The 27,211-nt window shown below is 45.6% G+C and overlaps 1 protein-coding gene across 2 annotated transcripts in view; it reads left to right on the forward strand.

Annotated features, from left to right (window-relative positions):
• The first annotated feature begins 1,572 nt into the window (after positions 1 to 1,572).
• Positions 1,573 to 27,211, forward strand: part of LOC139389665 (protein capicua homolog) — a 53,496-nt gene continuing 27,857 nt past the window's right edge. For both annotated transcript variants that reach the window (XM_071136546.1, XM_071136554.1), the window contains exon 1: positions 1,573 to 5,369. In XM_071136546.1, the coding sequence (XP_070992647.1) occupies positions 1,634 to 5,369 (3,736 nt within the window). In that variant the 5' untranslated portion in view covers positions 1,573 to 1,633. The remainder of the gene's footprint in view (positions 5,370 to 27,211) is intronic.

Genomic DNA, 27,211 nt, shown 5'->3' on the forward strand with positions numbered 1-27,211 from the left:
ACGTGGGTTGTGTACGTGGGTTGTGTACGTGGGTTGTGTACGTGGGTTGTGTACGTGGGTTGTGTATGTGGGTTGTGTATGTGGGTTGTGTACGTGGGTTGTGTATGTGGGTTGTGTACGTGGGTTGTGTATGTGGGTTGTGTACGTGTGTGATTCGTTTTTAGCAACAAACAGTTAAAACACGGTGTGTCTTAAAATGACTGTTGAAGAATTCTCCCATTAGCCTAACCCTCACTTCGTCTCCGAGAAATGTGTGCGTGTTTACATCCGTGTGTGTGTTTACATTCGTGTGTGTGTTTGCCTCTGTGTGTGTGCGTGTGTGTGTGTGTGTGTGTGTGTGTGACTGTTTTTGTCTATTTTGTTTTGCGCATCACTGAATAGTGTGCCTGACCGTGTGCCAGGGTTAAAATTTTCCCAATATGAGCACATTAAACCATGCCAGATTATTCAAAATGTGTGTCTGTGTTTGCCAGTACGAAAAAGAGACAAGGAGACACAAAAGAGAGAGGGAGTGAAAGAGAGAGTAGGGCCGGGTGTGCTAAAATGAGTGTGGAAAATCCCTATGACTCTATATGGGAAAGGCAGACCTATTGTACAGCTGGCTTACTCTTCTCTCTCTCTCTCGCTCTCTGTTCCATCTCTCCCTCTGTTCTCTCTCTCTCTCTCTCTCTCTCTGCCGTGTGTAGCCGTCTCTGTGTGTAATCAGCCCTCGGCCCCTGTGTGTGAGTGATCTCACCCTGCCCACCATATACCACCACTGTCTGATGGGAGTTAAAAAAATACCTGTTTATGCCCCATGTATTGGTGTGTGTGTTTTTACCTGATGTGTAAATGTGAGCCCAGGCACACACATGCACACACATGTCGCATTGAACTGCACAACCTGGATTGTGTGTGTGTGTGCGTGTGAGTAAGTGAGTGAGTGTGTTAGTTTGTAATACAAGAGAAGTGCTCAGATGTAAAACCATATGTATTCAGTCATAGTGACCAAGCTAATGTATTAAATAATACGTGTTCAGTTTCTAGTTTAACCTCAATGATGTTACATCTGTAAAAGCTCTGTTTAGCTGGTGGAGGCTCATCCACAAATGTTAGGAACTGTGGCCTTTGAAACATCATCATTAGCTGGAGTGGGAATCATCAACACTCTTTACTTCCTCAAATTCAGTCAACATGAATGTATATCCAGGACACGCATGCACATGCACATACACACACTTTAGTGGATTACATGGAGGTGAATGGTGGTGTTATGAGCCGGTCGGTGGGAAGTCATTCAGTGCAGTACACTTCCAGGTATGACATCATTTTCTAATCTCAGCCATTTTTGATGATGACGATAATAAATTACCACCTGCCTTCTCTCTCTATCTCTCTCTCTCTCTCTCTCTCTCTCTCTCTCTCTCTCTCTCTCTCTCTCTCTCTCTCTCTCTCTGTTTTTAGTCTGATTTTCAGAAGAACAAGAAAGGAAAAGGGGCAGTGAAAAAGAGAGCAGAAGACCAGGGGGCGAACGGAACAGAAAGAAGAAGAAGAAGAAGCAGGGTAAAAATAAGACGAGCCAAAGAAAGGAGAGCAACCGTCAGCACTCACCCCACAGAGTATAAAGGCAGAAAGGAAAAGACGAGGTGAAGAGATGAAGCCACTAAAGAGACAGAGGGGATGCTCTCCCCCCTCCACGCGGGCCAAAGGGGGGAAGAAGAGAGGGGCGACAGAGACCCCCCCAGAGAGGGACAACAGGAACAAACTCAGGAAGGAGAACCAAGACGGACAGCCTCAATCCACGACCCCCGCCCACTTGCCACGGAAACAATCCACAACCTCCTCTGAAAGCTCTCAGCAGGAGCCAATCAGAGGCAGCGAGACCCCAAAGAAGGAGGGGCCTAGAGAGCAGGTGCCGCCAAGGCAACCTGAAGTTAAAGAGAAGACCGAGGACAGCAGAGGGGGGGTTGGGGGGAAACCAGGGTGGCCTAACAGTACCCCCACCTCCTCCCATAACAACACCCTCACCATCCCCACCCCCACTACCAGTCCCAGCCCTACCTCCATGTCCAGTAGAAAAACAGCCACCTTCAAGGCCAGAGTCCCCAAGAAGAAGTACATTGCTGAACACTATGCTGGTAGCAACGCGCCCAGCCTCACCTTCACCCCTGCCCCCATGCACAACAGCCACAGTAACTACAGTAGTACTAGCAGTAGTATTAACATCATCAACAGCAGCAGTACTAACAGTAATAACAGTAGTAATACCATTAGTAACAGTAGTAGGACCAACACTACTATTAATGGTATTAACAGCATTAGTAACAGCATTAGTAACAGCATTAGTAACAGCATTAGTAACAGCCATAGTAGCAGCTCAGTCAGCCACTCGTTAGCCCCCAGTGTGTCCAATGAGGAGAGGAGGGTAGCCGCTAGCAGCCACAGCCATGGCCCGGGGGAACAGGGGATGACAGGGGCCTCCATAGGGCCCAACAATGGCAGTGTGGCCCCCCAGGACAGAGAGAGAGACCCCCAGGGTGGGGAGACAGAGGCAGAGGGGGCCCCTAACTCAGTGCGCTCCGTATCCACGGATACAGCCAGCGAGCACGGTCTGGAGGTGAACTCCCAGCCCAGTACCAGCCCTGCTAGAGCCCCCTACCAGGGCAGTCTGTCCGGGGCGGATGCCCTGGCCAAAGGCCTGAAGAACCAGAGAGTTCTAGCCCGCTGTCGAGGGAGAGACAGACTTAACGGAGAGCAAGGTGGGAGGGAGAGAGAGAGGGATGGACCCCTGTCTCCTATGTTCAGGGCTGGGGTGGTGCGGCGGGTGAGTGGGGGCAGCGCTGATATCCAGCTGCAGGGGGAGGAGGGGATACTCTGTTACCCCTTTCAGGGGGGGACCGCACACCCGGGGGGGGAGGAGACGAGCGTGGAGTTCATTCTGGACGCCCCTCCACCCGGCACGGCGTCCGTGGCCATCGGGACACGCGTATGTGTGCCTTTCAGAGGGGGAGGGGGGCGAGATGGGGGTGAACAGGGGACACCTCAGCTATACAGAGAAGGGGTGCTGTCCCAGGTAGACCCCCACCCTGCCGTGTCGTTCCCCTACAGGGTGCTACTGTGTGAGGATCTAGAGGCACTGGAGAATGGAGGGAGGGAGGAGGAGGGAGGGATGGAGGAGAAGAGGAGGAGGGCGCAGGCCCAGGCTGTATGGGTGTCCAGACAGAGCCTGAGGCTGCTGACTCCCCCCTGGGAACTGCCTCACCCAGGGGGGAGCGAAAGGGAGAGGGAGAGAGAGAGGGAGGAGAGGGAGAGGAGGGAGGAGATGGAGGTGGAGAGGGAGGTGTGCCAGCTGAGTATTGGGATGGTGCTGGGTGGGCCGACGGGAGGGGGGGTGAGGTTGGTGCATAGCTTCTCTCCAGATGGGGTGGTGGGGGGGCATCACTATGGAAACGTCCCGCCCCACCCCTCCTCGTTGGTAACGACCAGCGTTGTCACCATCACTGGAGAGGGTTACCCTGACAGAGAGATAGAACAAGAGAGGGAACAAGAGAGACAGAAACAGCCCCAAACACCAGAGGAGGACATGGAGATGTCTAGGTTCAGTATGGGCACCCAGCATCGCCACATCCTCTCCAAGCCCCTCCTCGGGGGGCACAGCTACCCCTCCTCCCAACACCTGGTCCAGGGCCTGGGCACGCCAATGGGCTCTCACCTGTCCTCCCTCACCTTGCCTGGCCCCGAGGCCCTGGGCATGACCCCCCCACCACACCTACCCCCTTCCAAGAGCGCCCTGGTCCCCCTGGACAAGACCCCCTCCCAGATCCCCACCCCTACCCCTGGAGGGGGGTCTACCTCCTCCTCAGCCTCCTCCTCGCGCTCCCGCACCCCCCTGTCGGCCGCCCTGCAGAAGTACAAGAAGGGGGACGTGGTGTGCACCCCTAACGGTATCCGCAAGAAGTTCAACGGCAAGCAGTGGAGACGCCTCTGTTCCAGAGAGGGCTGTATGAAGGAGTCCCAGAGACGAGGCTACTGCTCACGGCACCTCTCCATGAGAACTAAAGAGATGGAGGGAGGGGGAGAGAGGGACAGGGGGAGAGGAGGAGGGGGGAGCAGTTCGGGGACGGTCACCCCCTCAGACCTGCGTGGGTTTGACTGGGATGAGACGTCCAGAGACAGCAGCGAGGCCAGCAGTAGAGGAGACTCCCGCCCTCGGCTGGTGCTGCCCTCCCTCCTACCCCATGACTTCTCCAGGTTTGACTTTGACGAGTGTGAGGCAGCAACCATGCTGGTGTCTCTGGGCAGCTCTCACTCTGGGACCCCCTCCTTCTCCCCAATCTCCAACCAGTCCCCTTTCTCCCCTGCCCCTTCTCCCTCACCCTCCCCCCTCTTTGGATTCCGTCCCGCCAACTTCTCCCCCATCACCGCCTCCTCCGTCCTCCCCCCTCCTCGCAGACACAGACACCCCAGTGCCACAGGGGGAAAGTTGGGCACCCCTGGGGGGCCAGAGAGGGAGAGGCATACCTCAGGGGTCCAGCCGTCCTTCCACACTAACCTGACCTTCACTGTCCCCATGAGCCCTAGCAAACGCAAAACAGACGTTCCCCCTCCTCCCTCCTCCCACCCCCACCACGACTACCCCCCCAAACCTGAGCTGGAGCAGGGGGACCTGAACCCTGCCTCGTTCCCCGTCCTCTCCCCCCAGACCCCAGCACACACCCACGCTTACACACCCACCTTCTCCTGTCCCCGAGAGGTGAACACACCAACCAGCCGGCCCCCCTCCTCCCCCGCCACCTCCCCCCCTCCCCTCCTGGTGTCCCCAACTCCCCCCTCCCCTCCAGACTCAGGCCCCTGCCGTTTCCACCCCACATCCCAGCAGGCCTTGCGGGACTCTCCAGTGATCGTGCGGAACCCGGAGGTTCCTCTGACCAAGTTCACAGAGCGTCCGTTAGGCCGTGGGGGGGGGGGAGTAGGTGATCCTAAGAGTCTTAACAGCGTTACTCCCCAGTCTGTCTCCACTCTCCAAGTCCCTGTACCCATCAACGCTGCTGCTGCCGCGGCAACCAACGGCACCGTCCTCCTCCAGAGCCCCACCCCCACCCTAGTGCTGGTGTCATCCGCCTCGCCCTCCCTGACCTCCGTCACCCCCGGTTACCCCGCTTTGGCTTGCATCTCCATCACGCCCCCCTCTTCGGGACCCCCCCTCACCAACCCAGCCAGCCCAGGGGAAGGGCGGGGTAGGACGGAGAGGACAGGCTCGTTTGGGGGGGAGGTTCAGCAGCCAGTGGCCTGTCACCCCTCTCCTACAGCCCTGCTGCCCCTCATACTGCCTGCAGAGAACCTGCACCCCACACCATGCAAAGACATCATCATGGGACGCCCCGGGACAGGTGAGACACACTGGGAGACAGCCTGGACATGAAGGGATGAGATGGGGTAGAGGTACAGGGGGAGGGATGAGATGGGGTAGAGGTACAGGGGGAGGGATGAGATGGGGTAGAGGAACAGGGGGAGGGATGAGATGGGGTAGAGGTACAGGGGAGGGATGAGATGGGGTAGAGGAACAGGGGGAGGGATGAGATGGGGTCGAGGTACAGGGGGAGGGATGAGATGGGGTAGAGGAACAAGAGGAGGGATGAGATGGGGTAGAGGAACAGGGGGAGGGATGAGATGGGGTAGAGGTACAGGGGAGGGATAATCATATGCTATGATTATAATGTTCTGATTATTTAATGTGACTACTAGGCTTTGATTATTGTGTTTAACTCCAGGCGAGGACCTAGGTTGGCATCGTGAAATGGAAGAGCTTTCGAAACGTGAATGCACTGTTTGTTGTAGCAGCAGCATGAAAATGGTTACCTAGTTTCATTTTCCACCAAATTCGAATTTATGGAACAGGGATTGACTTCTGGACAGGTCGTTTCACTCGTCAAACAGAATGAGTTAAGTGACATTTAGTGAAGGGAGGGTACTGGGATGTCTGGTCTGTTCAGCAGGGCTTACAGTCCGTGCTTTCCTTGCTCCTTGGGACCTCCCTACCCCATTGAAGTTGGCATTTTAAAATACTTTAGGTTAGGGTAACAGTAGGGGTTAGGGTTTAGGGTAACAGTAGGGGTTAGGGTTTAGGGTAACAGTAGGGGTTAGGGTTTAGGGTAACAGTAGGAATTAAGGTTAGGGTTTAGGGTAACAGTAGGGGTTAGGGTTTAGGGTAACAGTAGGGGTTAGGGTTTAGGGTAACAGTCGGGATTAGGGTTTAGGGTAACAGTAAAGGTTAGGGTTTAGGGTAACAGTAGGGGTTAGGGTTTAGGGTAACAGTAGGGTTTAGGGTAACAGTAGGGGTTAGGGTTTAGGGTAACAGTAGGGGTTAGGGTTTAGGGTAACAGTAGGGGTTAGGGTTTAGGGTAACAGTAGGGTTTAGGGTAACAGTAGGGGTTAGGGTTTAGGGTAACAGTAGGGGTTAGGGTTTAGGGTAACAGTCGGGATTAGGGTTTAGGGTAACAGTAGGGGTTAGGGTTTAGGGTAACAGTAGGAATTAAGGTTAGGGTTTCGGGTAACAGTAGGGGTTAGGGTTTAGGGTAACAGTAGGGGTTAGGGTTTAGGGTAACAGTAGGGGTTAGGGTTTAGGGTAACAGTAGGAATTAAGGTTAGGGTTTAGGGTAACAGTAGGGGTTAGGGTTTAGGGTAACAGTAGGGGTTAGGGTTTAGGGTAACAGTCGGGATTAGGGTTTAGGGTAACAGTAAAGGTTAGGGTTTAGGGTAACAGTAGGGGTTAGGGTTTAGGGTAACAGTAGGGTTTAGGGTAACAGTAGGGGTTAGGGTTTAGGGTAACAGTAGGGGTTAGGGTTTAGGGTAACAGTAGGGGTTATGGTTTAGGGTAACAGTAGGGGTTAAGGTTAGGGTAACAGTAGGGGTTAGGGTTTAGGGTAACAGTAGGGGTTAGGGTTTAGGGTAACAGTAGGGGTTAGGGTTTAGGGTAACAGTAGGAATTAAGGTTAGGGTTTAGGGTAACAGTAGGGGTTAGGGTTTAGGGTAACAGTAGGGGTTAGGGTTTAGGGTAACAGTAGGGGTTAGGGTTTAGGGTAAAAGTAGGGGTTAGGATTTAGGGTAACAGTAGGGGTTAGGGTTTAGGGTAACAGGAGGGATTAAGGTTAGGGTTTAGGGTAACAGTAGGGGTTAGGGTTTAGGGTAACAGTAGGGGTTAGGGTTTAGGGTAACAGTAGGGGTTAGGGTTTAGGGTAACAGTCGGGATTAGGGTTTAGGGTAACAGTAGGGGTTAGGGTTTAGGGTAACAGTAGGGGTTATGGTTTAGGGTAACAGTAGGGGTTAAGGTTAGGGTAACAGTAGGGGTTAGGGTTTAGGGTAACAGTAGGGGTTAGGGTTTAGGGTAACAGTAGGGGTTAGGGTTTAGGGTAACAGTAGGAATTAAGGTTAGGGTTTAGGGTAACAGTAGGGGTTAGGGTTTAGGGTAACAGTAGGGGTTAGGGTTTAGGGTAACAGTAGGGGTTAGGGTTTAGGGTAAAAGTAGGGGTTAGGGTTTAGGGTAACAGTAGGGGTTAGGGTTTAGGGTAACAGGAGGGATTAAGGTTAGGGTTTAGGGTAACAGTAGGGGTTAGGGTTTAGGGTAACAGTAGGGGTTAGGGTTTAGGGTAACAGTAGGGGTTAGGGTTTAGGGTAACAGTTGGGATTAGGGTTTAGGGTAACAGTAGGGGTTAGGGTTTAGGGTAACAGTAGGGGTTATGGTTTAGGGTAACAGTAGGGGTTAAGGTTAGGGTAACAGTAGGGGTTAGGGTTTAGGGTAACAGTAGGGGTTAGGGTTTAGGGTAACAGTAGGGGTTAGGGTTTAGGGTAACAGTAGGAATTAAGGTTAGGGTTTAGGGTAACAGTAGGGGTTAGGGTTTAGGGTAACAGTAGGGGTTAGGGTTTAGGGTAACAGTAGGGGTTAGGGTTTAGGGTAACTGTAGGGGTTAGGTTTAGGGTAACAGTAGGGATTAAGGTTAGGTTAGGGATAGCACTGACCCAGTTCTTACAGTAACAAGGAAGGGCTGGTTGGTGACTGTTGGGTCAGAGTAGGGAAATCAGTTCAGTTTAAATGGGTATAAAATACAGGATATACTGTATGTAATGTAGGCCACATACGGACCGTTTCCCCCATCTCTCGCTGGGTGTGTGCGTGTCATCATTGTTTGAGACTGGGTTTAGATAGAGAGTGGGGAAGCCTCTGAAAGAGAGGATGGGAGGATGAATGACATTTGGTGTTTTGTCTTTGAGAGAATGCTACTGACATGAATCCTCTCAGGCCCATCTCTGCAGTGCCGTCTGACTGTAAGAAGGGGTACAGTCCCAGTTAGGATACGGTATGTAGGCTACCACTGCACCAGTACGGTCAATTCTATCATTCTGGTGTGTGTGTGTGTGTGTCAGTTTATCTAATAAACAATAGGACAGTATTGACAGGAGGTAATCCCACAGGAGAACCGTGGGTGGGTGGGTGTGTGTGTGGGTGTGTGTGTGTGGGTGTGTGTGTGGGTGTGGGTGTGTGTGTGTGTGTGTGTGTGTGTGTGTTTGCGTGCGTGCGTGTGTGTGTGTGTCTCTAAAGAGACGGAGGGATGGTTTGGTTAGCTGCCTTTCCCCAAAGGCTATTATCTACTCACGCCAATTATCAATGACGCATTGTGTGTGTGTTTGAGCGTGTGTGTGTGTCTCTGTGTCATGTTGTATAGTATGAAGGGGTAAAATAAGGTCTGGGAGTTCTTTTTGAGTGAGTTGCATTGGGCTCGTCCATTTTAGAGTTGTGTGTGTTTGCATGTGCACATTACAGTGCCAGAGTGCATGTGGGTGTGTAAAGAATCCTCTGTGCTTCAAGCTCCTGTGTGGGCTCTCTTTCTCTCTGCGTGTCTCTGTGTGTGTGTGTGTCTCTCTGTGTATCTGTGTGTGTGTGTGTGTTCTCTTTCTCTCTGCGTGTCTCTGTGTGTGTGTGTCTCTGTGTATCTGTGTGTGTGTGTGTGTGTGTGTGTGTTCTCTTTCTCTCTGTGTGTCTCTGTATGTGATCAATAAACAATGAATCAACATTTCTCCATCTGCGCTGGAGCAGTGGTATGACATTTAGATGGCCTGTTGTTGTATTCAGTGTGTGTGTGATTGTATGTGTTGTAGGTCTAGCTATTTGTCTGTCTTTGCGAGACAAGTGTATGTGGGTGTTTTCTCTCTCTTGAGAGAAAGAGGGTGTGAGTTCTTGTTTGTGCATGTGGTTGTCAGAGAGAAACTAGGGAGAAGTGTGTGTGCTTACTGCGTAGTTACGATGAGCTTTGAGTGTAAAACTGCTACACACACACAACAAATAGTAGCCTAACATATTGCAGATAAAAGTGACATTATACAGTTGAAGTCTGAAGTTTACATACACCTTAGCCAAATACATTTAAACTCAGTTTTTCACAATTCCTGACATTTAATCCTAGTAAAAATTCCCTGTCTTAGGTCAGTTAGGATCACAACTTTATTTTAAGAATGTGAAATGTCAGAATAATAGTAGAGAGAATGATTTATTTCAGCTTTTTATTTCTTTCATCCAGTAGGTCAGAAGTTGACATACACTCAATTAGTATTTGGTAGCATTGCCTTTAAATTGTTTAACTTGGGTCAAATGTTTCAGGTAGCCTTCCACAAGCTTCCCACAATAAGTTGTGGGAAGTCCCACATTCCTCCTGACAGAGCTGGTGTAACTGAGTCAGGTTTTGTAGGCCTCCTTGCTCGCTCATGCTTTTTCAGTTCTGCCCACAAGGATTAGGATTGAGGTCAGGGCTTTGTGATGGCCACCTTGACTTTGTTGTCCTTAAAACTTGTTGGGGATAGGGGGCAGTATTTTCACTTTGGACGAATTGTGTGCCCATAGTGAACTGCATCCTACTCTGTCCTAGATTGCTAATATATGCATATTATTATTACTATTGGATAGAAAACACTCTGAAGTTTCTAAAACTGTTTGAATTATGTCTGTGAGTATAACAGAACTCATAGGGCAGGAAATCTTCCAAACGGGAAGTGAAATTCTGAATGCGGGTCTAATTTTAAGTCATCGCCTCTTCACTTTCAAACAAGATATGGATCTGTTAGCACTTCCTACGCCTTCCACTAGATGTCCTCATTCAGTAGAACGTGGAATGGAGCCTCTGGTGCGAACTTTGACCGAATGGGAGGGGAATGAGTCACTGTCCTGGCAGAATGCAATTTCCCTGTTGCGCGTTCGTCTGTTGATATCACAATCGTTCCATTTGGCTGCAGATGAAAACGTATGTTCCGGTTGGAACGTTATTGGATATATATGAAAATAACATCCTGAAGATTGATTCTCTACTTAGTTTGACCAGTTTATTCGACCTGGAATATATCTTTTTTAAGTTTTCGTCCGAGTTCTCCTGGACCAGCGTCAGCTTTTGGGCACGTGAGCTGAAAGTGCTAGCAAATATTATCGAACAAAACATAAATGTATTGTGTAACATGTCATATGAGTGTCATCTGATGAAGATTATCAAAGGTTAGTGATTCATTTTCTCTAATTCTGCTTTTATGACTCCTATCTTTGGCTGGGAAAAATTGCAGTTTTTTTTTGTTGATTTGGTGGTGGTCTAACATAAATATATGTTGTGTTTTCGCTGTAAAACATTTAAAAAATCAGACATGATGGGTAGATTAACAAGATGTTTATCTTTCATTTGCTGTATTGGACTTAATGTTAATGTGTGAAAGTTAAATATTTCTAAATAATATTTTTTAATTCCCCGCACCACCTTTTCAGCTGAATGGGGAGTTCCCCTAGGCCATAACAGGTTTTAAGCCATTTTGCCACAACTTTGGTATGCTTGGGGTCATTGTCCATTTGGAAGATCCATTTGTGACCAAGCATTAACTTCCTGACTGATGTTTTGAGATGTTGCTTCAATATATCCACGTAATTTCCCTGCCTCATGATGCCATCTACAGTGCCTTGCGAAAGTATTCGGCCCCCTTGAACTTTGCGACCTTTTGCCACATTTCAGGCTTCAAACATAAAGATATAAAACTGTATTTTTTTGTGAAGAATCAACAACAAGTGGGACACAATCATGAAGTGGAACGACATTTATTGGATATTTCAAACTTTTTTAACAAATCAAAAACTGAAAAATTGGGCGTGCAAAATTATTCAGCCCCCTTAAGTTAATACTTTGTAGCGCCACCTTTTGCTGCGATTACAGCTGTAAGTCGCTTGGGGTATGTCTCTATCAGTTTTGCACACCGAGAGACTGAAATTTTTTCCCATTCCTCCTTGCAAAACAGCTCGAGCTCATTGAGGTTGGATGGAGAGCATTTGTGAACAGCAGTTTTCAGTTCTTTCCACAGATTCTCGATTGGATTCAGGTCTGGACTTTGACTTGGCCATTCTAACACCTGGATATGTTTATTTTTGAACCATTCCATTCTAGATTTTGCTTTATGTTTTGGATCATTGTCTTGTTGGAAGACAAATCTCCGTCCCAGTCTCAGGTCTTTTGCAGACTCCATCAGGTTTTCTTCCAGAATGGTCCTGTATTTGGCTCCATCCATCTTCCCATCAATTTTAACCATCTTCCCTGTCCCTGCTGAAGAAAAGCAGGCCCAAACCATGATGCTGCCACCACCATGTTTGACAGTGGGGATGGTGTGTTCAGGGTGATGAGCTGTGTTGCTTTTACGCCAAACATAACGTTTTGCATTGTTGCCAAAAAGTTCAATTTTGGTTTCATCTGACCAGAGCACCTTCTTCCACATGTTTGGTGTGTCTCCCAGGTGGCTTGTGGCAAACTTTAAACAACACTTTTTATGGATATCTTTAAGAAATGGCTTTCTTCTTGCCACTCTTCCATAAAGGCCAGATTTGTGCAATATACAACTGATTGTTGTCCTATGGACAGAGTCTCCCACCTCAGCTGTAGATCTCTGCAGTTCATCCAGAGTGATCATGGGCCTCTTGGCTGCATCTCTGATCAGTCTTCTCCTTATATGAGCTGAAAGTTTAGAGGGACGGCCAGGTCTTGGTAGATTTGCAGTGGTCTGATACTCCTTCCATTTCAATATTATTGCTTGCACAGTGCTCCTTGGGATGTTTAAAGCTTGGGAAATCTTTTTGTATCCAAATCCGGCTTTAAACTTCTTCACAACAGTATCTCGGACCTGCCTAGTGTGTTCCTTGTTCTTCATGATGCTCTCTGCGCTTTTAACGGACCTCTGAGACTATCACAGTGCAGGTGCATTTATACGGAGACTTGATTACACACAGGTGGATTGTATTTATCATCATTAGTCATTTAGGTCAACATTGGATCATTCAGAGATCCTTACTGAACTTCTGGAGAGAGTTTGCTGCACTGAAAGTAAAGGGGCTGAATAATTTTGCACGCCCAATTTTTCAGTTTTTGATTAGTTAAAAAAGTTTGAAATATCCAATAAATGTCGTTCCACTTCATGATTGTGTCCCACTTGTTGTTGATTCTTCACAAAAAAATACAGTTTTATATCTTTATGTTTGAAGCCTGAAATGTGGCAAAAGGTCGCAAAGTTCAAGGGGGCGGAATACCTTCGCAAGGCACTGTATTTTGTGAAGTGCACCAGTCCCTCCTGCAGCAAAGCACCCCCACAACATGATGCTGCCACCCCCATGCTTCACCATTGGGATGGTGTTCTTCGGCTTGCAAGCCTCCCCTTTTAACTCCAAACATAACAATGGTCATAATAGCCAAACAGTTCTATTTTTGTTTCATCAGACCAGAGGACATTTCTCCAAAAAGTACGATCTTTGTCCCCGTATGCAGTTGCAAACTGTTGTCTGGCTTTTTTACGGCGGTTTTGTAGCAGTGGCTTCTTCCTTGCTGAGCGGCCTTTCAGGTTATGTCGATATAAGACTCGTTTTACTGTGGATATAGATACCTTTTTTAACCTGTTTCCTCCAGCATCTTCACAAGGTCCTTTGCTGATGTTCTGGGATTGATTTGCACTTTTGCACACCAAAGTACGTTCATTTCTAGGAGACCGAACGCGTCTCCTTCCTGTGCGGTATGACGGCTGCGTGGTCCCATGGTGTTTATACTTGCGTACTATTTTTGTACACCTTCAGGCGTTTGGAAATTGCTCCCAAGGATGAACCAGACTTGTGGAGGTCTACAATTGTTTTTCTGAGGTTTTGGCTGATTTCTTTTGATTTTCCCATGATGTCAAGCTAAGAGGCACTGAGTTTGAAGGTAGGCCTTGAAATACATCCACAGGTACACCTCCAATTGACTCAAATGATGTCAATTAGCCTATCAGAAGCTTCTAAAGTCATGCCATCATTTTCTGGAATTTTCCAAGCTGTTTAAAGGCACAGTCAACTTAGTGCATGTCAACTTCTAACCCACTGGAATTGTGATACAGTGAATTATAAGTGAAATAATCTGTCTGTAAACAATTGTTGGAAAAATGACTTATGTCATGTACAAAGTAGATGTCCTAACCGACTTGCCACAACTATAGTTTTTTAACAAGAAATTTGTGGGGTGGTTGAAAAACAAGTTTTAATGACTCCAACCTAAGTGTATGTAAACTTCCGACTTCAACTGTATACACTGAACAGAAATATAAACGCAACATGGAACTATTTCAACGACTTTACTGAGTTACAGTTCATATAAGGAAATCAGTCAGATTCATATAAGGAAATCAGTCATTAGGCCCTAATCTGGGAACCAAGCCCAGCCAATTAGAATTAGCTTTTCCCACAAAAGAGCTTTATTGCAGACAGAAATACTCCTCAGTTTCATCAGCTGTCCGGGTGGCTGGCCTCAGACGGTCCCGCAGGTAAAGAGGCTGGATGTGGAGTTCCTGGGCTGGCATGGTTACACGTGGTCTGCGGTTGTGAGGCCGGTTGGACCTACTGCCAAATTATCTAAAACAAGGCGGCTTATGGTAGAGAAATTGACATTAAATTCTCTGGCAACAGCTCTGGTGGCCATTCCTGCAGTCAGTATGCCAATTGACAAAACTGCACATTTTAGAAGTGGCCTTTTATTGTCCTCAGGTCAAATCATATTTTTGCGCGTATGGTACATTTTATGGATCTTTTATTTCAGCTCATGAAACTGCATGTTGCGTTTATATATATATTTTTATAACATCATGTACTTTCACACAGGGCAGGTCACTTATAAGATGATTCCAGCACCCCCTCCCCTCCATTCTCTACTGAATGGCTGTACAATTGAGTTAGTTGGTAGACCTCCAGCTTTGGCTAGAGGTGATATGTGAGAGAGAAGGGAGGAGGAGGAGTGAGTCAGGTAAATTAGATTGAACTCTGTTGAAGAAGTGAGACAGAAGGATGAGTTTTCTGCAGCTTCCTTCCCCTGTTTCCACTCCTCCTTCCACCCATCCAATACAATGTTCCATTTATTCATGTTTATTATCGTCACACACACTTCAAAGTCACAGTCTGGGATTTGTGTTTCAGCCTAACAGTAGCCCTGCCATTCGGTTTGGTGAACTGAGGGATGTGGCTGGGAAATGTAACCACTCTCAAACTCAGACGGAACTCTGGATTCAGGGACTGCGTGTGTGTTTGTAACTCAAAGTTCATTTTATAAAGAGAGTAAGAGGGTCAATGTCAGAGCAGAGGGTAGTGCTGTAAAATTGATATAACCATTGAGAGACTATGTGAGAAAAGGTGGAGGGAGAGAGGATGAAAGGGAAAAGTATGTCATATGTGCATGATGCATTGTAAGTAGTGTGTGTGTGTGTGTGTGTGTGCAACCACGCATCAATCATCGAACACCGGAAATTATGTGTACGTGCCAAAACGTCTGTTGCCATGGCAACAAAGCAAACACTCCCATACACCGATGTACACGCACACAACATGCAGTACAAATGCAAGCTGGCGCTACGCAGTTCCCCTTCCCTTCGCAGTCAGTGGAAGTGGAAAGAGATAGTCCTGCCTCTTTCGGTTCATCTCTGACATTTTAGTTAACATTTGAACATGGACACAAGACAAAAATATGATGTTTTGCTCTCTAAATTGATTTGTAGTTGACTTTGTAGTGCTCGGGTCAAATCTTTATTTGCATGTTTGTACTGTTAATGTTACCACAGAACCCAGCCAGAAATACACATCACACAAAGTCATGGCAACTGTGTTTTTCTCAGGCTCTTTTACCTGCTAAGGGCAATTTGCTGTACATCATATGGAACAACATGGACGCATAAATAGTACTCTGATAAACAATTTAGGCCTCTACATTACATTTTGACACGCCTACTCTAACATTTTGATTTCAGAATCTGACTGTTCTCTAAATAATTCAAATCAACGGTTTCACTTCTTATTCTAGTTAGGCTATGTGCTCCACCTTTAAAGTGACCACCTACATTAGTAGCCTAGTTCTGGCCAGGCCCGGTCAAACAAGGTTATGCTGTTACTTTCTGGAATACAAATCTACTGTATGTAGCATGAATGAACCTTTTGTAGTGAGGTTAGGACTGTGCGTGTGGTTGGTGTGTGCTTCATACAGAGTATATTAGAACTAACTTCTCAGCCCTGTGTTAGTTAGTAGACCCTGTTAGTTTCTCAGAGCCAAATGGAAACTCCAGCTTTCTCTGTGATTATGAGGTGAAATCTGGATAGTCGGTGCTTCACAGCCAGCCTGACTGGGCTTAGCACCTTCACACACATCTACCTAACAGCAGGTGGGCACACACACACCCACCACTGGGGCCGGCCAGGCACAAACACACACACAGATGCAGCACGGGGCACGCCACGCACACCCAACACAGGGCACTCACTTATACACACACCCAACACAGGGCACTCACTTATACACACACACCCAACACAGGGCACTCACTTATACACACACACCCAACACAGGGCACTCACTTACACACACACACCAAACACAGGGCACTCACTTATACACACACACCCAACACAGGGCACTCACTTATACACACACACCCAACACAGGGCACTCACTTATACACACAAACACAACACAGGGCACTCACTTATACACACACACACACTCAGGAAAAGCAACTGGAGACCCGTCGCTTCCCCTCTCCTTTCTCTGTCTCGCTCTGCCTTTCCCAAACCACAAAAAGCTCCCATTCTCCATGTTAACCCTTCGCTCCATAGACTGCAGTCTCCTCCTCTCCCTCTCGCCATCCTGGTCTACCCGGATACAGATACCCGGGAATAACCCCCCCCCCCCCCCCCCCTTTACGTAACACTTAAAGCCCCGCACTGGCTCCCAGACCATGGCAACAGACTACCACACATCAGGATAGACTAACACTCATTCATATCGTGATAGTTATATTACCGTGTATATATAGTCAAATACACAAGGGCAGGCTTATGCGTCACTATTGTACTTCATAAAACATATATTTTTTGGGGGGGGTCTAAAAAGTACATTTTTAATGTTCCTCTGAAGTACAGGTGCTCTCCGACCTAGACTTAAATTTACTTTAGGAGAGCAGTTTTTATTATAGGGAGGTCGAATATCTCTCTTCCCGCTCTCTTCTTCTCTCTCCTGCTCGAGTGTTTTCCCAGGCTGTCTGGCATGGCTCTCTCCGTCTGCTGGTGCTTTATCTGCTGGCTCATACTGCCTCCAGGTGGACAAACACACACATTACATCTCAGCCACAGAACAGGGACGGGGAGAACGGCGCACCTAGACGCTGATCTGGAGTCAGTTTGGTGTGTTCCCCCCTATAATGGTTAAGGTTAGGATTTGGCAATGTTGAGTTGATCCTAGATCAGTGGCTAGGGAGTGGGAACAGGAGAAGTACTGTGCTCTTGAACAGGGTAATGCTCAATGTTAGTGCACATGTGTCCTGTGAAAATAACAGACGAAACAGAGCTCGACTGTCGATGGTGGATATGTGTGTACCGAAGAACATTGAGCATCTCTTGTACCTATATCCATGATTTGTCTGGGCAGGCTGGATCACACACTGAAACACACACAGCTTATGGTCTCAGGAAAGCTTCAGGTTGACATGACGCACACTAGTTCTGTTTTTTACAGAAGCCGAATTCCATGATTTGATTACTCACGAATAGATGACATCATAACGCTCTGTCTCTAGGGAAGACACAGAGGCCAGGTGGAGGGTGGTGTGTGTTGTGGTGCGTTCAGGGGGCCATTGGTCTCCACAAGTGACATGTGGACTTGTGCCCAACATGACTGTTACCGTGGTAACTGTGAAGGGTGGAGAATCAAGTTATAATTGGATAGAGCAAATGATTGGTAGGTGGAAGGAGAGAGGGGGATGGATTTGGGGAGTGGGAGAAAGTGGGCGGGAGAAAGAGGCGAGAGAGAGAGAGACTGGCGTGCCCCTATATGTGATGCCAGGTGAGAGTGGGAGTCAGGGTGGGTGTTGGAGGGGGTGGAAAGTCAGGGACTTCACGTAGAGCCTCATGTCAGAGAACAGGAAACACCCACAGAGAAACTGGACATAAACGCACAGACACACATACCCGCAGCACAGATCAACACCATACAGTGTGAAGATATTCCTGTAGACACAGAGTATTATGCAGTCCCTCAATATGTAGCTTTGGTTCGATGAGAACAAACTCCTACACAGATACAGTGCAGAGCTCCACCAATCAGAGACAGGAGAGGGAGATTGTTAAGCTTAGCTGAGGGGGTCTCTCTCCTTCAAGATTTTCTCCCTTTAATTTCAACACTCTCCTCTCCATGTCCTTTCATTTTGTCCTCTGGACTAGTGGTTTGTCACTATTCAGTCAAGTCTGCATGGTGATCTATTAGGTCTCTCAGAGGTAGGGGAGTATTCAGCCCAAGTGATCTCATAATTCTAGGTTCAGTCTATCCTCAATTTAATGGCTTGAATGTCTATTGATAATCTCTTGTATTTCCTGCCTGTTGTTCTGTGATCTGTCTGCACCCGCGTGCTGTTTCATTTGTTGCTACCCAACATTCTTTCCTACCAAACATAATCACATAGTCTACCAAACGAAATGACTCTTGTATAACTTGCATATGTTAAAGCCCCCATGTAATGTTTTTCTTTTTATATCATCACTGTGGGCCCAATTCAGACACAGGAAATGTATACCTTTCCTACACACGCCTTTCCTACGCACTCTCAGTAGTTGGTATTCACACTTACCTTATGCCAGGTACATAACAGGCTTTGCCGGCTTGGTTTGGAATACATTTTATTCAACCGCTGAACCCCCCCCCCCCCCCCCCCCCACTTGCCGCTCAACAGATTTTCTCCTTTAGTTTTGATTCAATGTATCTAAAGCCATCCCTTTAAATGTGGCACCTTTAATTAGAATTGTCTCAACAGACTATGGAGGGAACAGTTCAGATTATTAGGGATCAATGAAAGAAAGACATGAAAATACATGTATATTCATCTCTGTTTCATCATCTTGTACATGATTTAGGGTTAGGAAAGCATTTATAAACTCATAAAAAAAACAGGCTTGTAGAGGCTTTATGCACAAAATATACGGAACAAAAATATAAAATGCAATAATTTGAAAGATTTTACTGAGTTCCAGTTCATATAAGAAAATCAGTTCATTTAATACATTCATTTGGTCCTAATCTATGGATTTCACATGACTGGGAATACAGATATGCATCTGTTGGTCACAGATACCTTTAATTTAAAAAAGGTAGGGGCGTGGATCAGAAAACCAGTCAGTATATGTTGAACACCATTTGCCTCATGCAGCGTGACACATTTCCTTTGCATAGAGTTGATCAGGCTGTTGATTGTGGCCTGCGTTGATATTTTTGTTCAGTGTAGTTTAATAACAGTGTACCCTCAGCGACAGGGCTTTAACCTCCCCTCTCTCCCTCTGTCGCTCTCTGTAGCGGTTTATATGTATTGACATGGTCAGAGCTCAGGGCAGTTTCAAAGCTGTAGTCTCTCACTTTTTTCGTCGAGGTTGAGTCTAATGCCCATTAGTTTATCCGTTCGCTTAACGCCACAGGCTTGGGCATTCCCATGACAGAAGTGACTCCCTCAGAGACTGGGGAGAAAATCCCAGCTGAATGGACAACACAATGAATGACAGATTAGAACACTTCAAAGAATAAGTCTGTTTCGACTGCCATTTACATTTTGATAAAGTGAATCTTTCAACAACACAAAATCCTGAATTTTTCATTTACAGTTTTTTTTACAATCCCTTTGGCACTAATTTCAGAACCTTGTGGTCATTTTTCAAAACTCTAGACACAAAACTCAAAATGGTCATCACTTGTAACACATGCTGTCCAATGTTCAAAACATTGCATTGTGCATTCATATCTTTAAAGAAACCTTGCACTTGCAGAATCATTGGTTCAAATAACTTATTTATCATGAAATACCATAGGAACATTCATTTAAAATCACCCACACACAAGATACCGATAGTTTCACTGTGTAGTTGTTCGTTCATTCATTAAATATTGTAGTACAAAATATGTGATACATGTTTCATTATGGTACTACACATAAATACATCACTGTAAAAGGACTAGTAAAGAGAATAGAGTGGAATACAGTGGAATCAGTGAACAAAATATGACATTTATTGATGAAATACAATAAAATCATCATAGGTTTCTTTGAATCAAAGCAAAAATAACTATCTACAAAAAAAGAAAAAAAATACAGTAAAACATCAACTGCAGTGTTCCTCACCTGGCTTACTGTAAAACATCAACTGCAGTGTTCCTCACCTGGCTTACTGTAAAACATCAACTGCAGTGTTCCTCACCTGGCTTACTGTAAAACATCAACTGCAGTGTTCTTCACCTGGCTTACTGTAAAACATCAACTGCAGTGTTCCTCACCTGGCTTACTGTAAAACATCACCTGCAGTGTTCTTCACCTGGATTACTGTAAATCATCACCTGCAGTGTTCTTCACCTGGCTTACTGTAAAACATCACCTGCAGTGTTCTTCACCTGGCTTACTGTAAAACATCACCTGCAGTGTTCTTCACCTGGCTTACTGTAAAACATCACCTGCCGTGTTCTTCACCTGGCTTACTGTAAAACATCAACTGCAGTGTTCCTCACCTGGCTTACTGTAAAACATCACCTGCAGTGTTCTTCACCTGGCTTACTGTAAAACATCACCTGCAGTGTTCTTCACCTGGCTTACTGTAAAACATCACCTGCCGTGTTCTTCACCTGGCTTACTGTAAAACATCACCTGCAGTGTTCTTCACCTGGCTGTAAAAAGCAAAACAAAGGATTGATTACTGTACTTCTATATTTCCATCAACCCTGTCTTGTGGATTTGGCCCACAGGTTCTCATCCACATCACAATGGATGTTTTCATTAGCCAAACATCTTGTGAAGAATCTTCGGGCGAATCCAGGCCTGACACTGGTCTGCTGTGATGTCATTGTATGGTGAATCCAGGCCTGACACTGGTCTGCCGTGATGTCATTGCATGTGTCATCCATGGCCTGGAGAAGGGTGGCTTGTTCGTGAGGGCGCCTATCATATACCTTCCACCTCCATGCGGAGAAAAATTCCTCAATCGGGTTTTAGGAAAGGAGAGTACGGTGGTAAGTACAGGGTGGTAAATTGTGGATGGGCCTGAAACCATGCTTGCACCATTTGAGCATGGTGGAACCTGACATTATCCCACACAATGACATAGGTCATGCCATCAGCTCTACAGACCTTATTTAGCCCATCAAAGAAGGTTACATTAGAACAGCGAATCATGTGGCTGCCTGCAACTCAATATATAGAGTGTATAGAGTAGAGAGCTTTAGTTGTTGTTCTACCTAACATTAGAACGGGCAAGATACATAATCTAAGATACTATGACTGTGGTATGATTGTTGATGCCACACATGGTGATTCCAGCATCTCAGAAACAGCTGCCTTCCTGGGATTTTTACGCACTACAGCTTCTAGAGTTTACAGAGAACGGTGCGATAAACAAAACACATTTAGTGAGCGGCAGTTCTGTGGGAAAAACACCTTGTTAATGAGAGAGGTCAGGGGACAATGTGCAGACTCATTCAAGCTAACGGAAAGGCCACACATGCTCAAATAACAGCTGTTTAAAACAGTGGTGTGCAGAAGGGTATCTCTTAACGTACAACACCGTAAATAATTCAGGCTGTTGTGGAGGCAAAAGGGGGTCCTACCCCGTACTAGATGTGTGTACCTAATAAAGCGGCCGGTGAGTGTACAGTAATGTCAAATCTGAAAACATGGTCTGGAAAAGTGAACATGGGACCATAGAAACAGTCTCTGATAAAGAATGATGATGAAATATTACATCCATAGATAATGTAGTCCAATTGGTTCATGTTCCACGGTAATTGATGTCAATGGATCTCATTATCCTGAAACTTTCATGATCTAAACATGGAATATTGTTTGGCAGTTTCCATAAAACTATGCATTAAGAGTAATGCAACAGTTACTTATCATTTTGAGCAGTTGTATCAATTAATAGTTAGATCATTGTAATGAAATGAATAGACAGTCATCTCAGATGTAATGTGTGAATTGCATTTTGAAATGGTAATACTTTGATGTTAAGTTGTGTCATTGACAGTAGCTGCGAGCAGATACTGTATGTCTGTCTTTCAGTAGTGGTTCTGGAACAGTTAATATAAGTTGTTTACTATGACAACAACATCTGCCTCATCTGAGCTAGTAGCGCTCGCTGTGACCTTATTGGCTGGCTCCCAAAGCTCCCTGTGAGATGACTGTCTAGAAGAGGGAGATTAGACCCTCCCTCTATTGTATTTGTGTCTGATTGAACAGAATAGTTCAAATAAAATGTACACTGTGCTGGAGGGTATTAGACACACTATTTGTCATAGTTTAGACTGTGTGTTGTGAAGTACACTATTTGCAGCTGTTAGTGAGAATTGTGTGTACTGTGCCAAAACACTAAATTTGTCATAATGTGTGTATGTTTGCACGTGTTATGAGTTTTCTATTAGCAGCAGTTTTTAGTGATAAATTATATGTAGACATCTATAGGCAACCTTTTATCCAGTAATATGAGTCGCAGTCAGTGCCCTTAGTAGTTGGTGTGTGTGTGTGTGTGTGCGTGCGTGCGTGCGTGCGTGCGAGCGAGCCAGAGATCCATCTCCCCCATCTCTGGCCTCTCCACCCTTCCTCCCATAAGAGAAGTTCTGTTTTCCCTCCATCTCTCCTCCCCTCTACACAGAATGACTGTTAGTTTATTTTTACACTGATACTACCTCCCTCTCTTCTATTCCCACCCATTTTTCCCTGTTTCTAAAACCTCCACCACTCATTTTCTTTCTCAGTCCTGGTTTGTGTGTAAGTGCGACTGCGTATGTGTGTACAGGTGTGCATGTGTGTACACGCGTGTGTGCTTGTATCGCTCAGAAAGCGTGTGTGCTTGTTGTGTGTGTGCAAGATATGTGTGCTCAACATATACAAACACACACATTTAAAAATCAGTCTGGGGGATGTTAAGCTGCACTATGGAAACATTTAGAAAATACATTTTCTGGGATTGAATGGGCTTTTTATGGTGGAAAATGACATCATTGCTCGCCTCCCCTCTCCGTCTCTGACTAATGACACGGAAACTGAGAGAAACGCTCCACAAACAACTCAATCATTTACCACTCAGTTTACATGCCAGTGTGTGTGCCAACCACGCAGAGCAGTGTGTGTGTATATGTGTGTGTGTGTGTGTGTGTGTGTGTGTGTGTGTGTGTGTGTGTGTGTGTGTGTCACATACACGTTGTTAAATAACATGTTGTAATAGAGTGAATAATTGTCCAACCATCTGATTTTATGGTGGTGAAAATGTATTTCATCGTTCCACAACCATTAGGCTACTTCTAATACTTCTAATGCTCATGACTACCATTATGTGGAACTGCTGCTGCTGTCTGTACTGCCACTATTTAAAACACAATGGTAGTGGAGCAATTAGTTGAAGAAGTAGTAGAATGGTAGTCTAGTTGGAAAAGACACTAGCGTTGGTTCCTCTAAGCTTCTCTAATGCTGCTAATTACTCATTACCAATACTCTGTCTCTTTTTTGCATTCCTGTAATTCAGTCACATGGTGTGTGTGTATGCACTGCTGAGTCACAAAACACATGGCTGAGCACTGAGCAGCAGTTATAACATCAGAGAGTAGGCTACATTAGATGATGCTAGATGACTGGTTGATGTTATTACACTGTAATAACCCTACAGGCTCAGAGGATAAATGACATGATTCCTGGAATGTGGAAGGGAATTGTCTGGAAATATTATTAATGCATTTAATAACAAAAAGCCCAAAGATACAGATCTCAGGTCTCACAGGCATCACCGGGTTGTCACTAGTTACCACAGCCACAAAGTCATAAACCCTGCCTATTTCTACAATTCATCTCCTTAAAATATGATTTTAAACCTAACTCTAACCTTAGTGGAAGCGACAGAATTTTAGCAACATGACATTTTATTTTAAAAATCTGTTCATATACAACCCCAGGAAGAATATTACACTTTTTTTTTTATTCTAAGCGAACACTTAAATATGGTAATTTTCATGTAAGGCATTTGTGAAAATTCTATAGCAATATAGAGTGGGAAAGCAGCCATGTGTTTGGACAATTAAAAGGTACAGCAGTAAATAAAACCTAATAACAACATACAGTACCAGTCAAAAGTGTGGATACACCTACTCATTCCAAAATATTTGTACTATTTTCTACATTGTAGAATAATAGGGAAGACATCAAAACTATGAAATAACACATATGGAATCATGTTGTAACCAAAAACGTGTTATACAAATTTGGGATTCTTTAAAGCAGCCACTCTTTGCCTTGATGACAGCTTTGCACACTCTTGGCATTCTCTCAACCAGCTTCTTGAGGAATGCTTTTCCAACAGTCTTGAAGGAGTTCCCCCATATGTTGAGCACTTGTTGACTGCTTTTCCTTCACTCTGTAGTCCCCACCCATGCTAACTGCACCCATGCTAACTGGCTAGCTTGCCACTTCCAGACACAAATGAATGAACACCTCACTCTGCCTATTTTAATCACCCTAGCAGAGTTGGTTTGGCTGTTTACAAGTTGTCTAGAGCGTTCTTGACGAACTATTACTTTTCCCCCCCTACGTTTATTGACACCGGTCATATTCAGCAATGTTGTGCTTTCGTAAATTCATCAGTTATTCTGCGCTCTGGCACACTCAGACAAGAGTACTCAGAAATTAGAGTAAAGGAGGATACCTAGTCAGTTGTACAACTTAATGCATTCAACTGAAATGTATCTTCCGCATTTAACCCAACCCCTCTGAATCAGAGAGGTGCGGGAGGATGCCATAATCGACATCCACGTCTTCAGTGCCCGGGGAACAGTGGGTTAACTGCCTTGTTCAGGGGCAGAAACACAGATTTTTACCTTGTCAGCTCAGGGATTCGATCCAGCAACCTTTCAGTTACTGGCCCAACACTAACCACTAGGCTAGCTAGATAGCCAGAGTGAATTTGCGAACGCAAGATATATGCTAGATAACTGGATGACAGTCATTCAAGTTCTTGCTAGCTAACCAAATGACACCTGCATCTCTAGCTGTGAAAAGCCACCGAAAAACGATGAGGAGAAAAAGTTAGTCACCCACTCCTCCAATGGCATGACGTCCTCCTAGCAGCTAGCTAACGTTAGGCTCCGTGTTTTTAGATTGTTACATAAATAGATACAGTAGCCTATTAGCCACAGTATGACTGACTTGTGATCATTACCCTTCCTAGTTTGATTGTATTGACATACCAGCCTTAGTTACATTTGTCAGTTTTTGTCCAAAATATTGAGTCATTGAAACTAAACTTGGAATTTTATATTTTTAACTGATACGATTGTCTGTTTGTGTCATATCTACAAAATAGTTAAAACACTTGTCATTTGCACTTTAACCACACTGCTAACCTTGCTTAACCTTAAATTAAGACCAAAAATACTATTTTTGTTTTCAAACATTTTTACCATAGTGCCATTTTGACTTTGTGGCTGTGCTATCTAGTGGAACCTGCTTCACAGCTACACTTCAAAGAGTTTGATTTCTAGAGTGCCCCCTATGCAGATGGACGAAGTCGGTACTGCATGTCGTTTTTACTATTTTTGGTGAAGGACCTTATATAAACTTCTGTCAAGCGATTTGTTGTCCTCCATCTGAGTGTCTCTGTTCACTTGCTCGGCAATCAATCTAGCATACTACCTAAAATAGACCAATGGGGATGGGACATGGGCGGGATTATGAATAGTAATTATTGCGGTATGAGTCAGGTTGGGCAATTTGGGATTTGTAGCCAATAAATGAACGCCAGAAACGTCACGGTGGGATTGAATAACAGCCAATAGGAAGTCATGTCCCAATGTTATATGTTATTTTTTAGGAGCTCTATTTCATTGCAGCTATCTGTGACTGACTGATCGAGTAAGATTTGCATATGACTGACATTCCAGTGCATATTTCAACCAATCAGCGGTCACGGCGGCGGGATGACAGGTGGCTGCCTTGACCAATGGTGGAGCTTAGATTAAGAAAAATGGGCGGGGCACGGTTGGGCGAGGTTGACACACTGAAAGAGCGAGAGGGGGCAGCCTAGTTTTACAACAAGGAACAGGGAGGGGAAAAATAAAGAAAGGGCCAGACGAAGCAAGAGAGGACAAATCGTGGGGAAGAGAGTTGAGCTAAAGTGAGGAGATGTTATGATACGATAACTTTTCTACTACAAATACCTGCCGAGCTGACGGACAGGAGTGGGCGCGCGCGAAGTGACCTGCTGCAGGCGGAGATCGCACCGGACATCGAGCGGCTAGTTCTATAAAGCCCCCGATTCCACGGATCTGTGTCGGAGCATCTCCGGCTGGCCTCGCTTCGGTTTCCTGCCTTTGAGCTCAATCCGGTCGTTTTCTGTGGTCCAAGGGGGGCAGCAACCAACACAGAACAGTGCTGTGGTCTCGCCCCACTTTCTGTCATTGGGGTCCGTGTTATCATCATCGCCGCTGCTCATGACAGTGTTGGAGTGAAATACTTCTGGCAACTATATTTTCAGTCGATTACCTTTTTGAGACATTGATAGATACGAGGCAGGAGTGTGTGTGGGAGCCGACTGAGGCCACGGTGGTGTTTAAAAAAATATTAACGTTAGTGGGGGTAGTGCATCGGTGGCTAGCCTTCAAGAAAACCCCAAAATTGGTATTTGGATTTAACCAACAACTGGAGAGCCAGTGGGATATGGGAGATGGATGACCAGTTTTACGCACACCTGCATATGATCCGACTTGTGTGGTATAAAGTTAATTGATGGTGAATACGATTTCACGTTACTTTACATGTTTAATATGAGTTGGTGCCAAAGCAATAGAATATCAATGTTGGATGCTGACAGTAACCATACGGCTAAACAGGCAGGTGGCTAACGGTTTTGGGGGTAAAAAATGCAGGTGTATTCAGACAGGTTTTTGTCAATTTAGCTACCATCTTATAGATCTAGCACGCAGCAGTCATTGTTCCTCAAATAATTTAAGTGGATTCATGGTGTGAAGAAAAACAATAGTAACAGACCTTTGTTGTTGTGTAAAGGAAGGGTAGTGACATGAGGACAACAATTGCGTTTCTTTGACTGCTTTCTGTTTCTGTTCTGCGGGTGCAGGGCCAGTGGCGTTATTTGGACCGGTGCACTTGAGGCTCGGGTTGCCTTCTCGTGTTGAACCTGTCGGCTGTATTTTGAAGTAGCAAAGGTTATTTTGACTGACAATTGCAGTGCTACTTGCGTCAATGTAGACGGCAATAAACCACGTATGTGGTGGCCAGCTAACGTAAGATAAACCATTGGGGTTGTCACTTGTCCTCCAAACTTCAGCAAGAACATCCAAAGTAAAAGCATGATGTTGCTGAGCATAGCCTGCACTGGAGTTTATGGATGGCAAATAGCTGCTGCTAGCCTGTATTAATTCAGCTAACTAGAAGTTGTGTATAACTTTACACACGGTCCGATGCATACGCATTTGATTGATATTCAGACAGATACAAATCCCTTCAATAAACAAATCTAGCAGGATTATGAATTTGATAGCTTTGTCATTTTGAGCATTTGCATAACAACTAGCTAGCCAGATAGCTAATGCACGTAGTTAGCTAGCCAGCTTGCTATCCACTGCTAGCAATTAATGTTAGATTCGTCCAA

The sequence above is a fragment of the Oncorhynchus clarkii genome, chromosome 3 (assembly GCF_045791955.1).
Source record: "Oncorhynchus clarkii lewisi isolate Uvic-CL-2024 chromosome 3, UVic_Ocla_1.0, whole genome shotgun sequence".
In the NCBI taxonomy this organism is placed as follows: domain Eukaryota; kingdom Metazoa; phylum Chordata; class Actinopteri; order Salmoniformes; family Salmonidae; genus Oncorhynchus; species Oncorhynchus clarkii.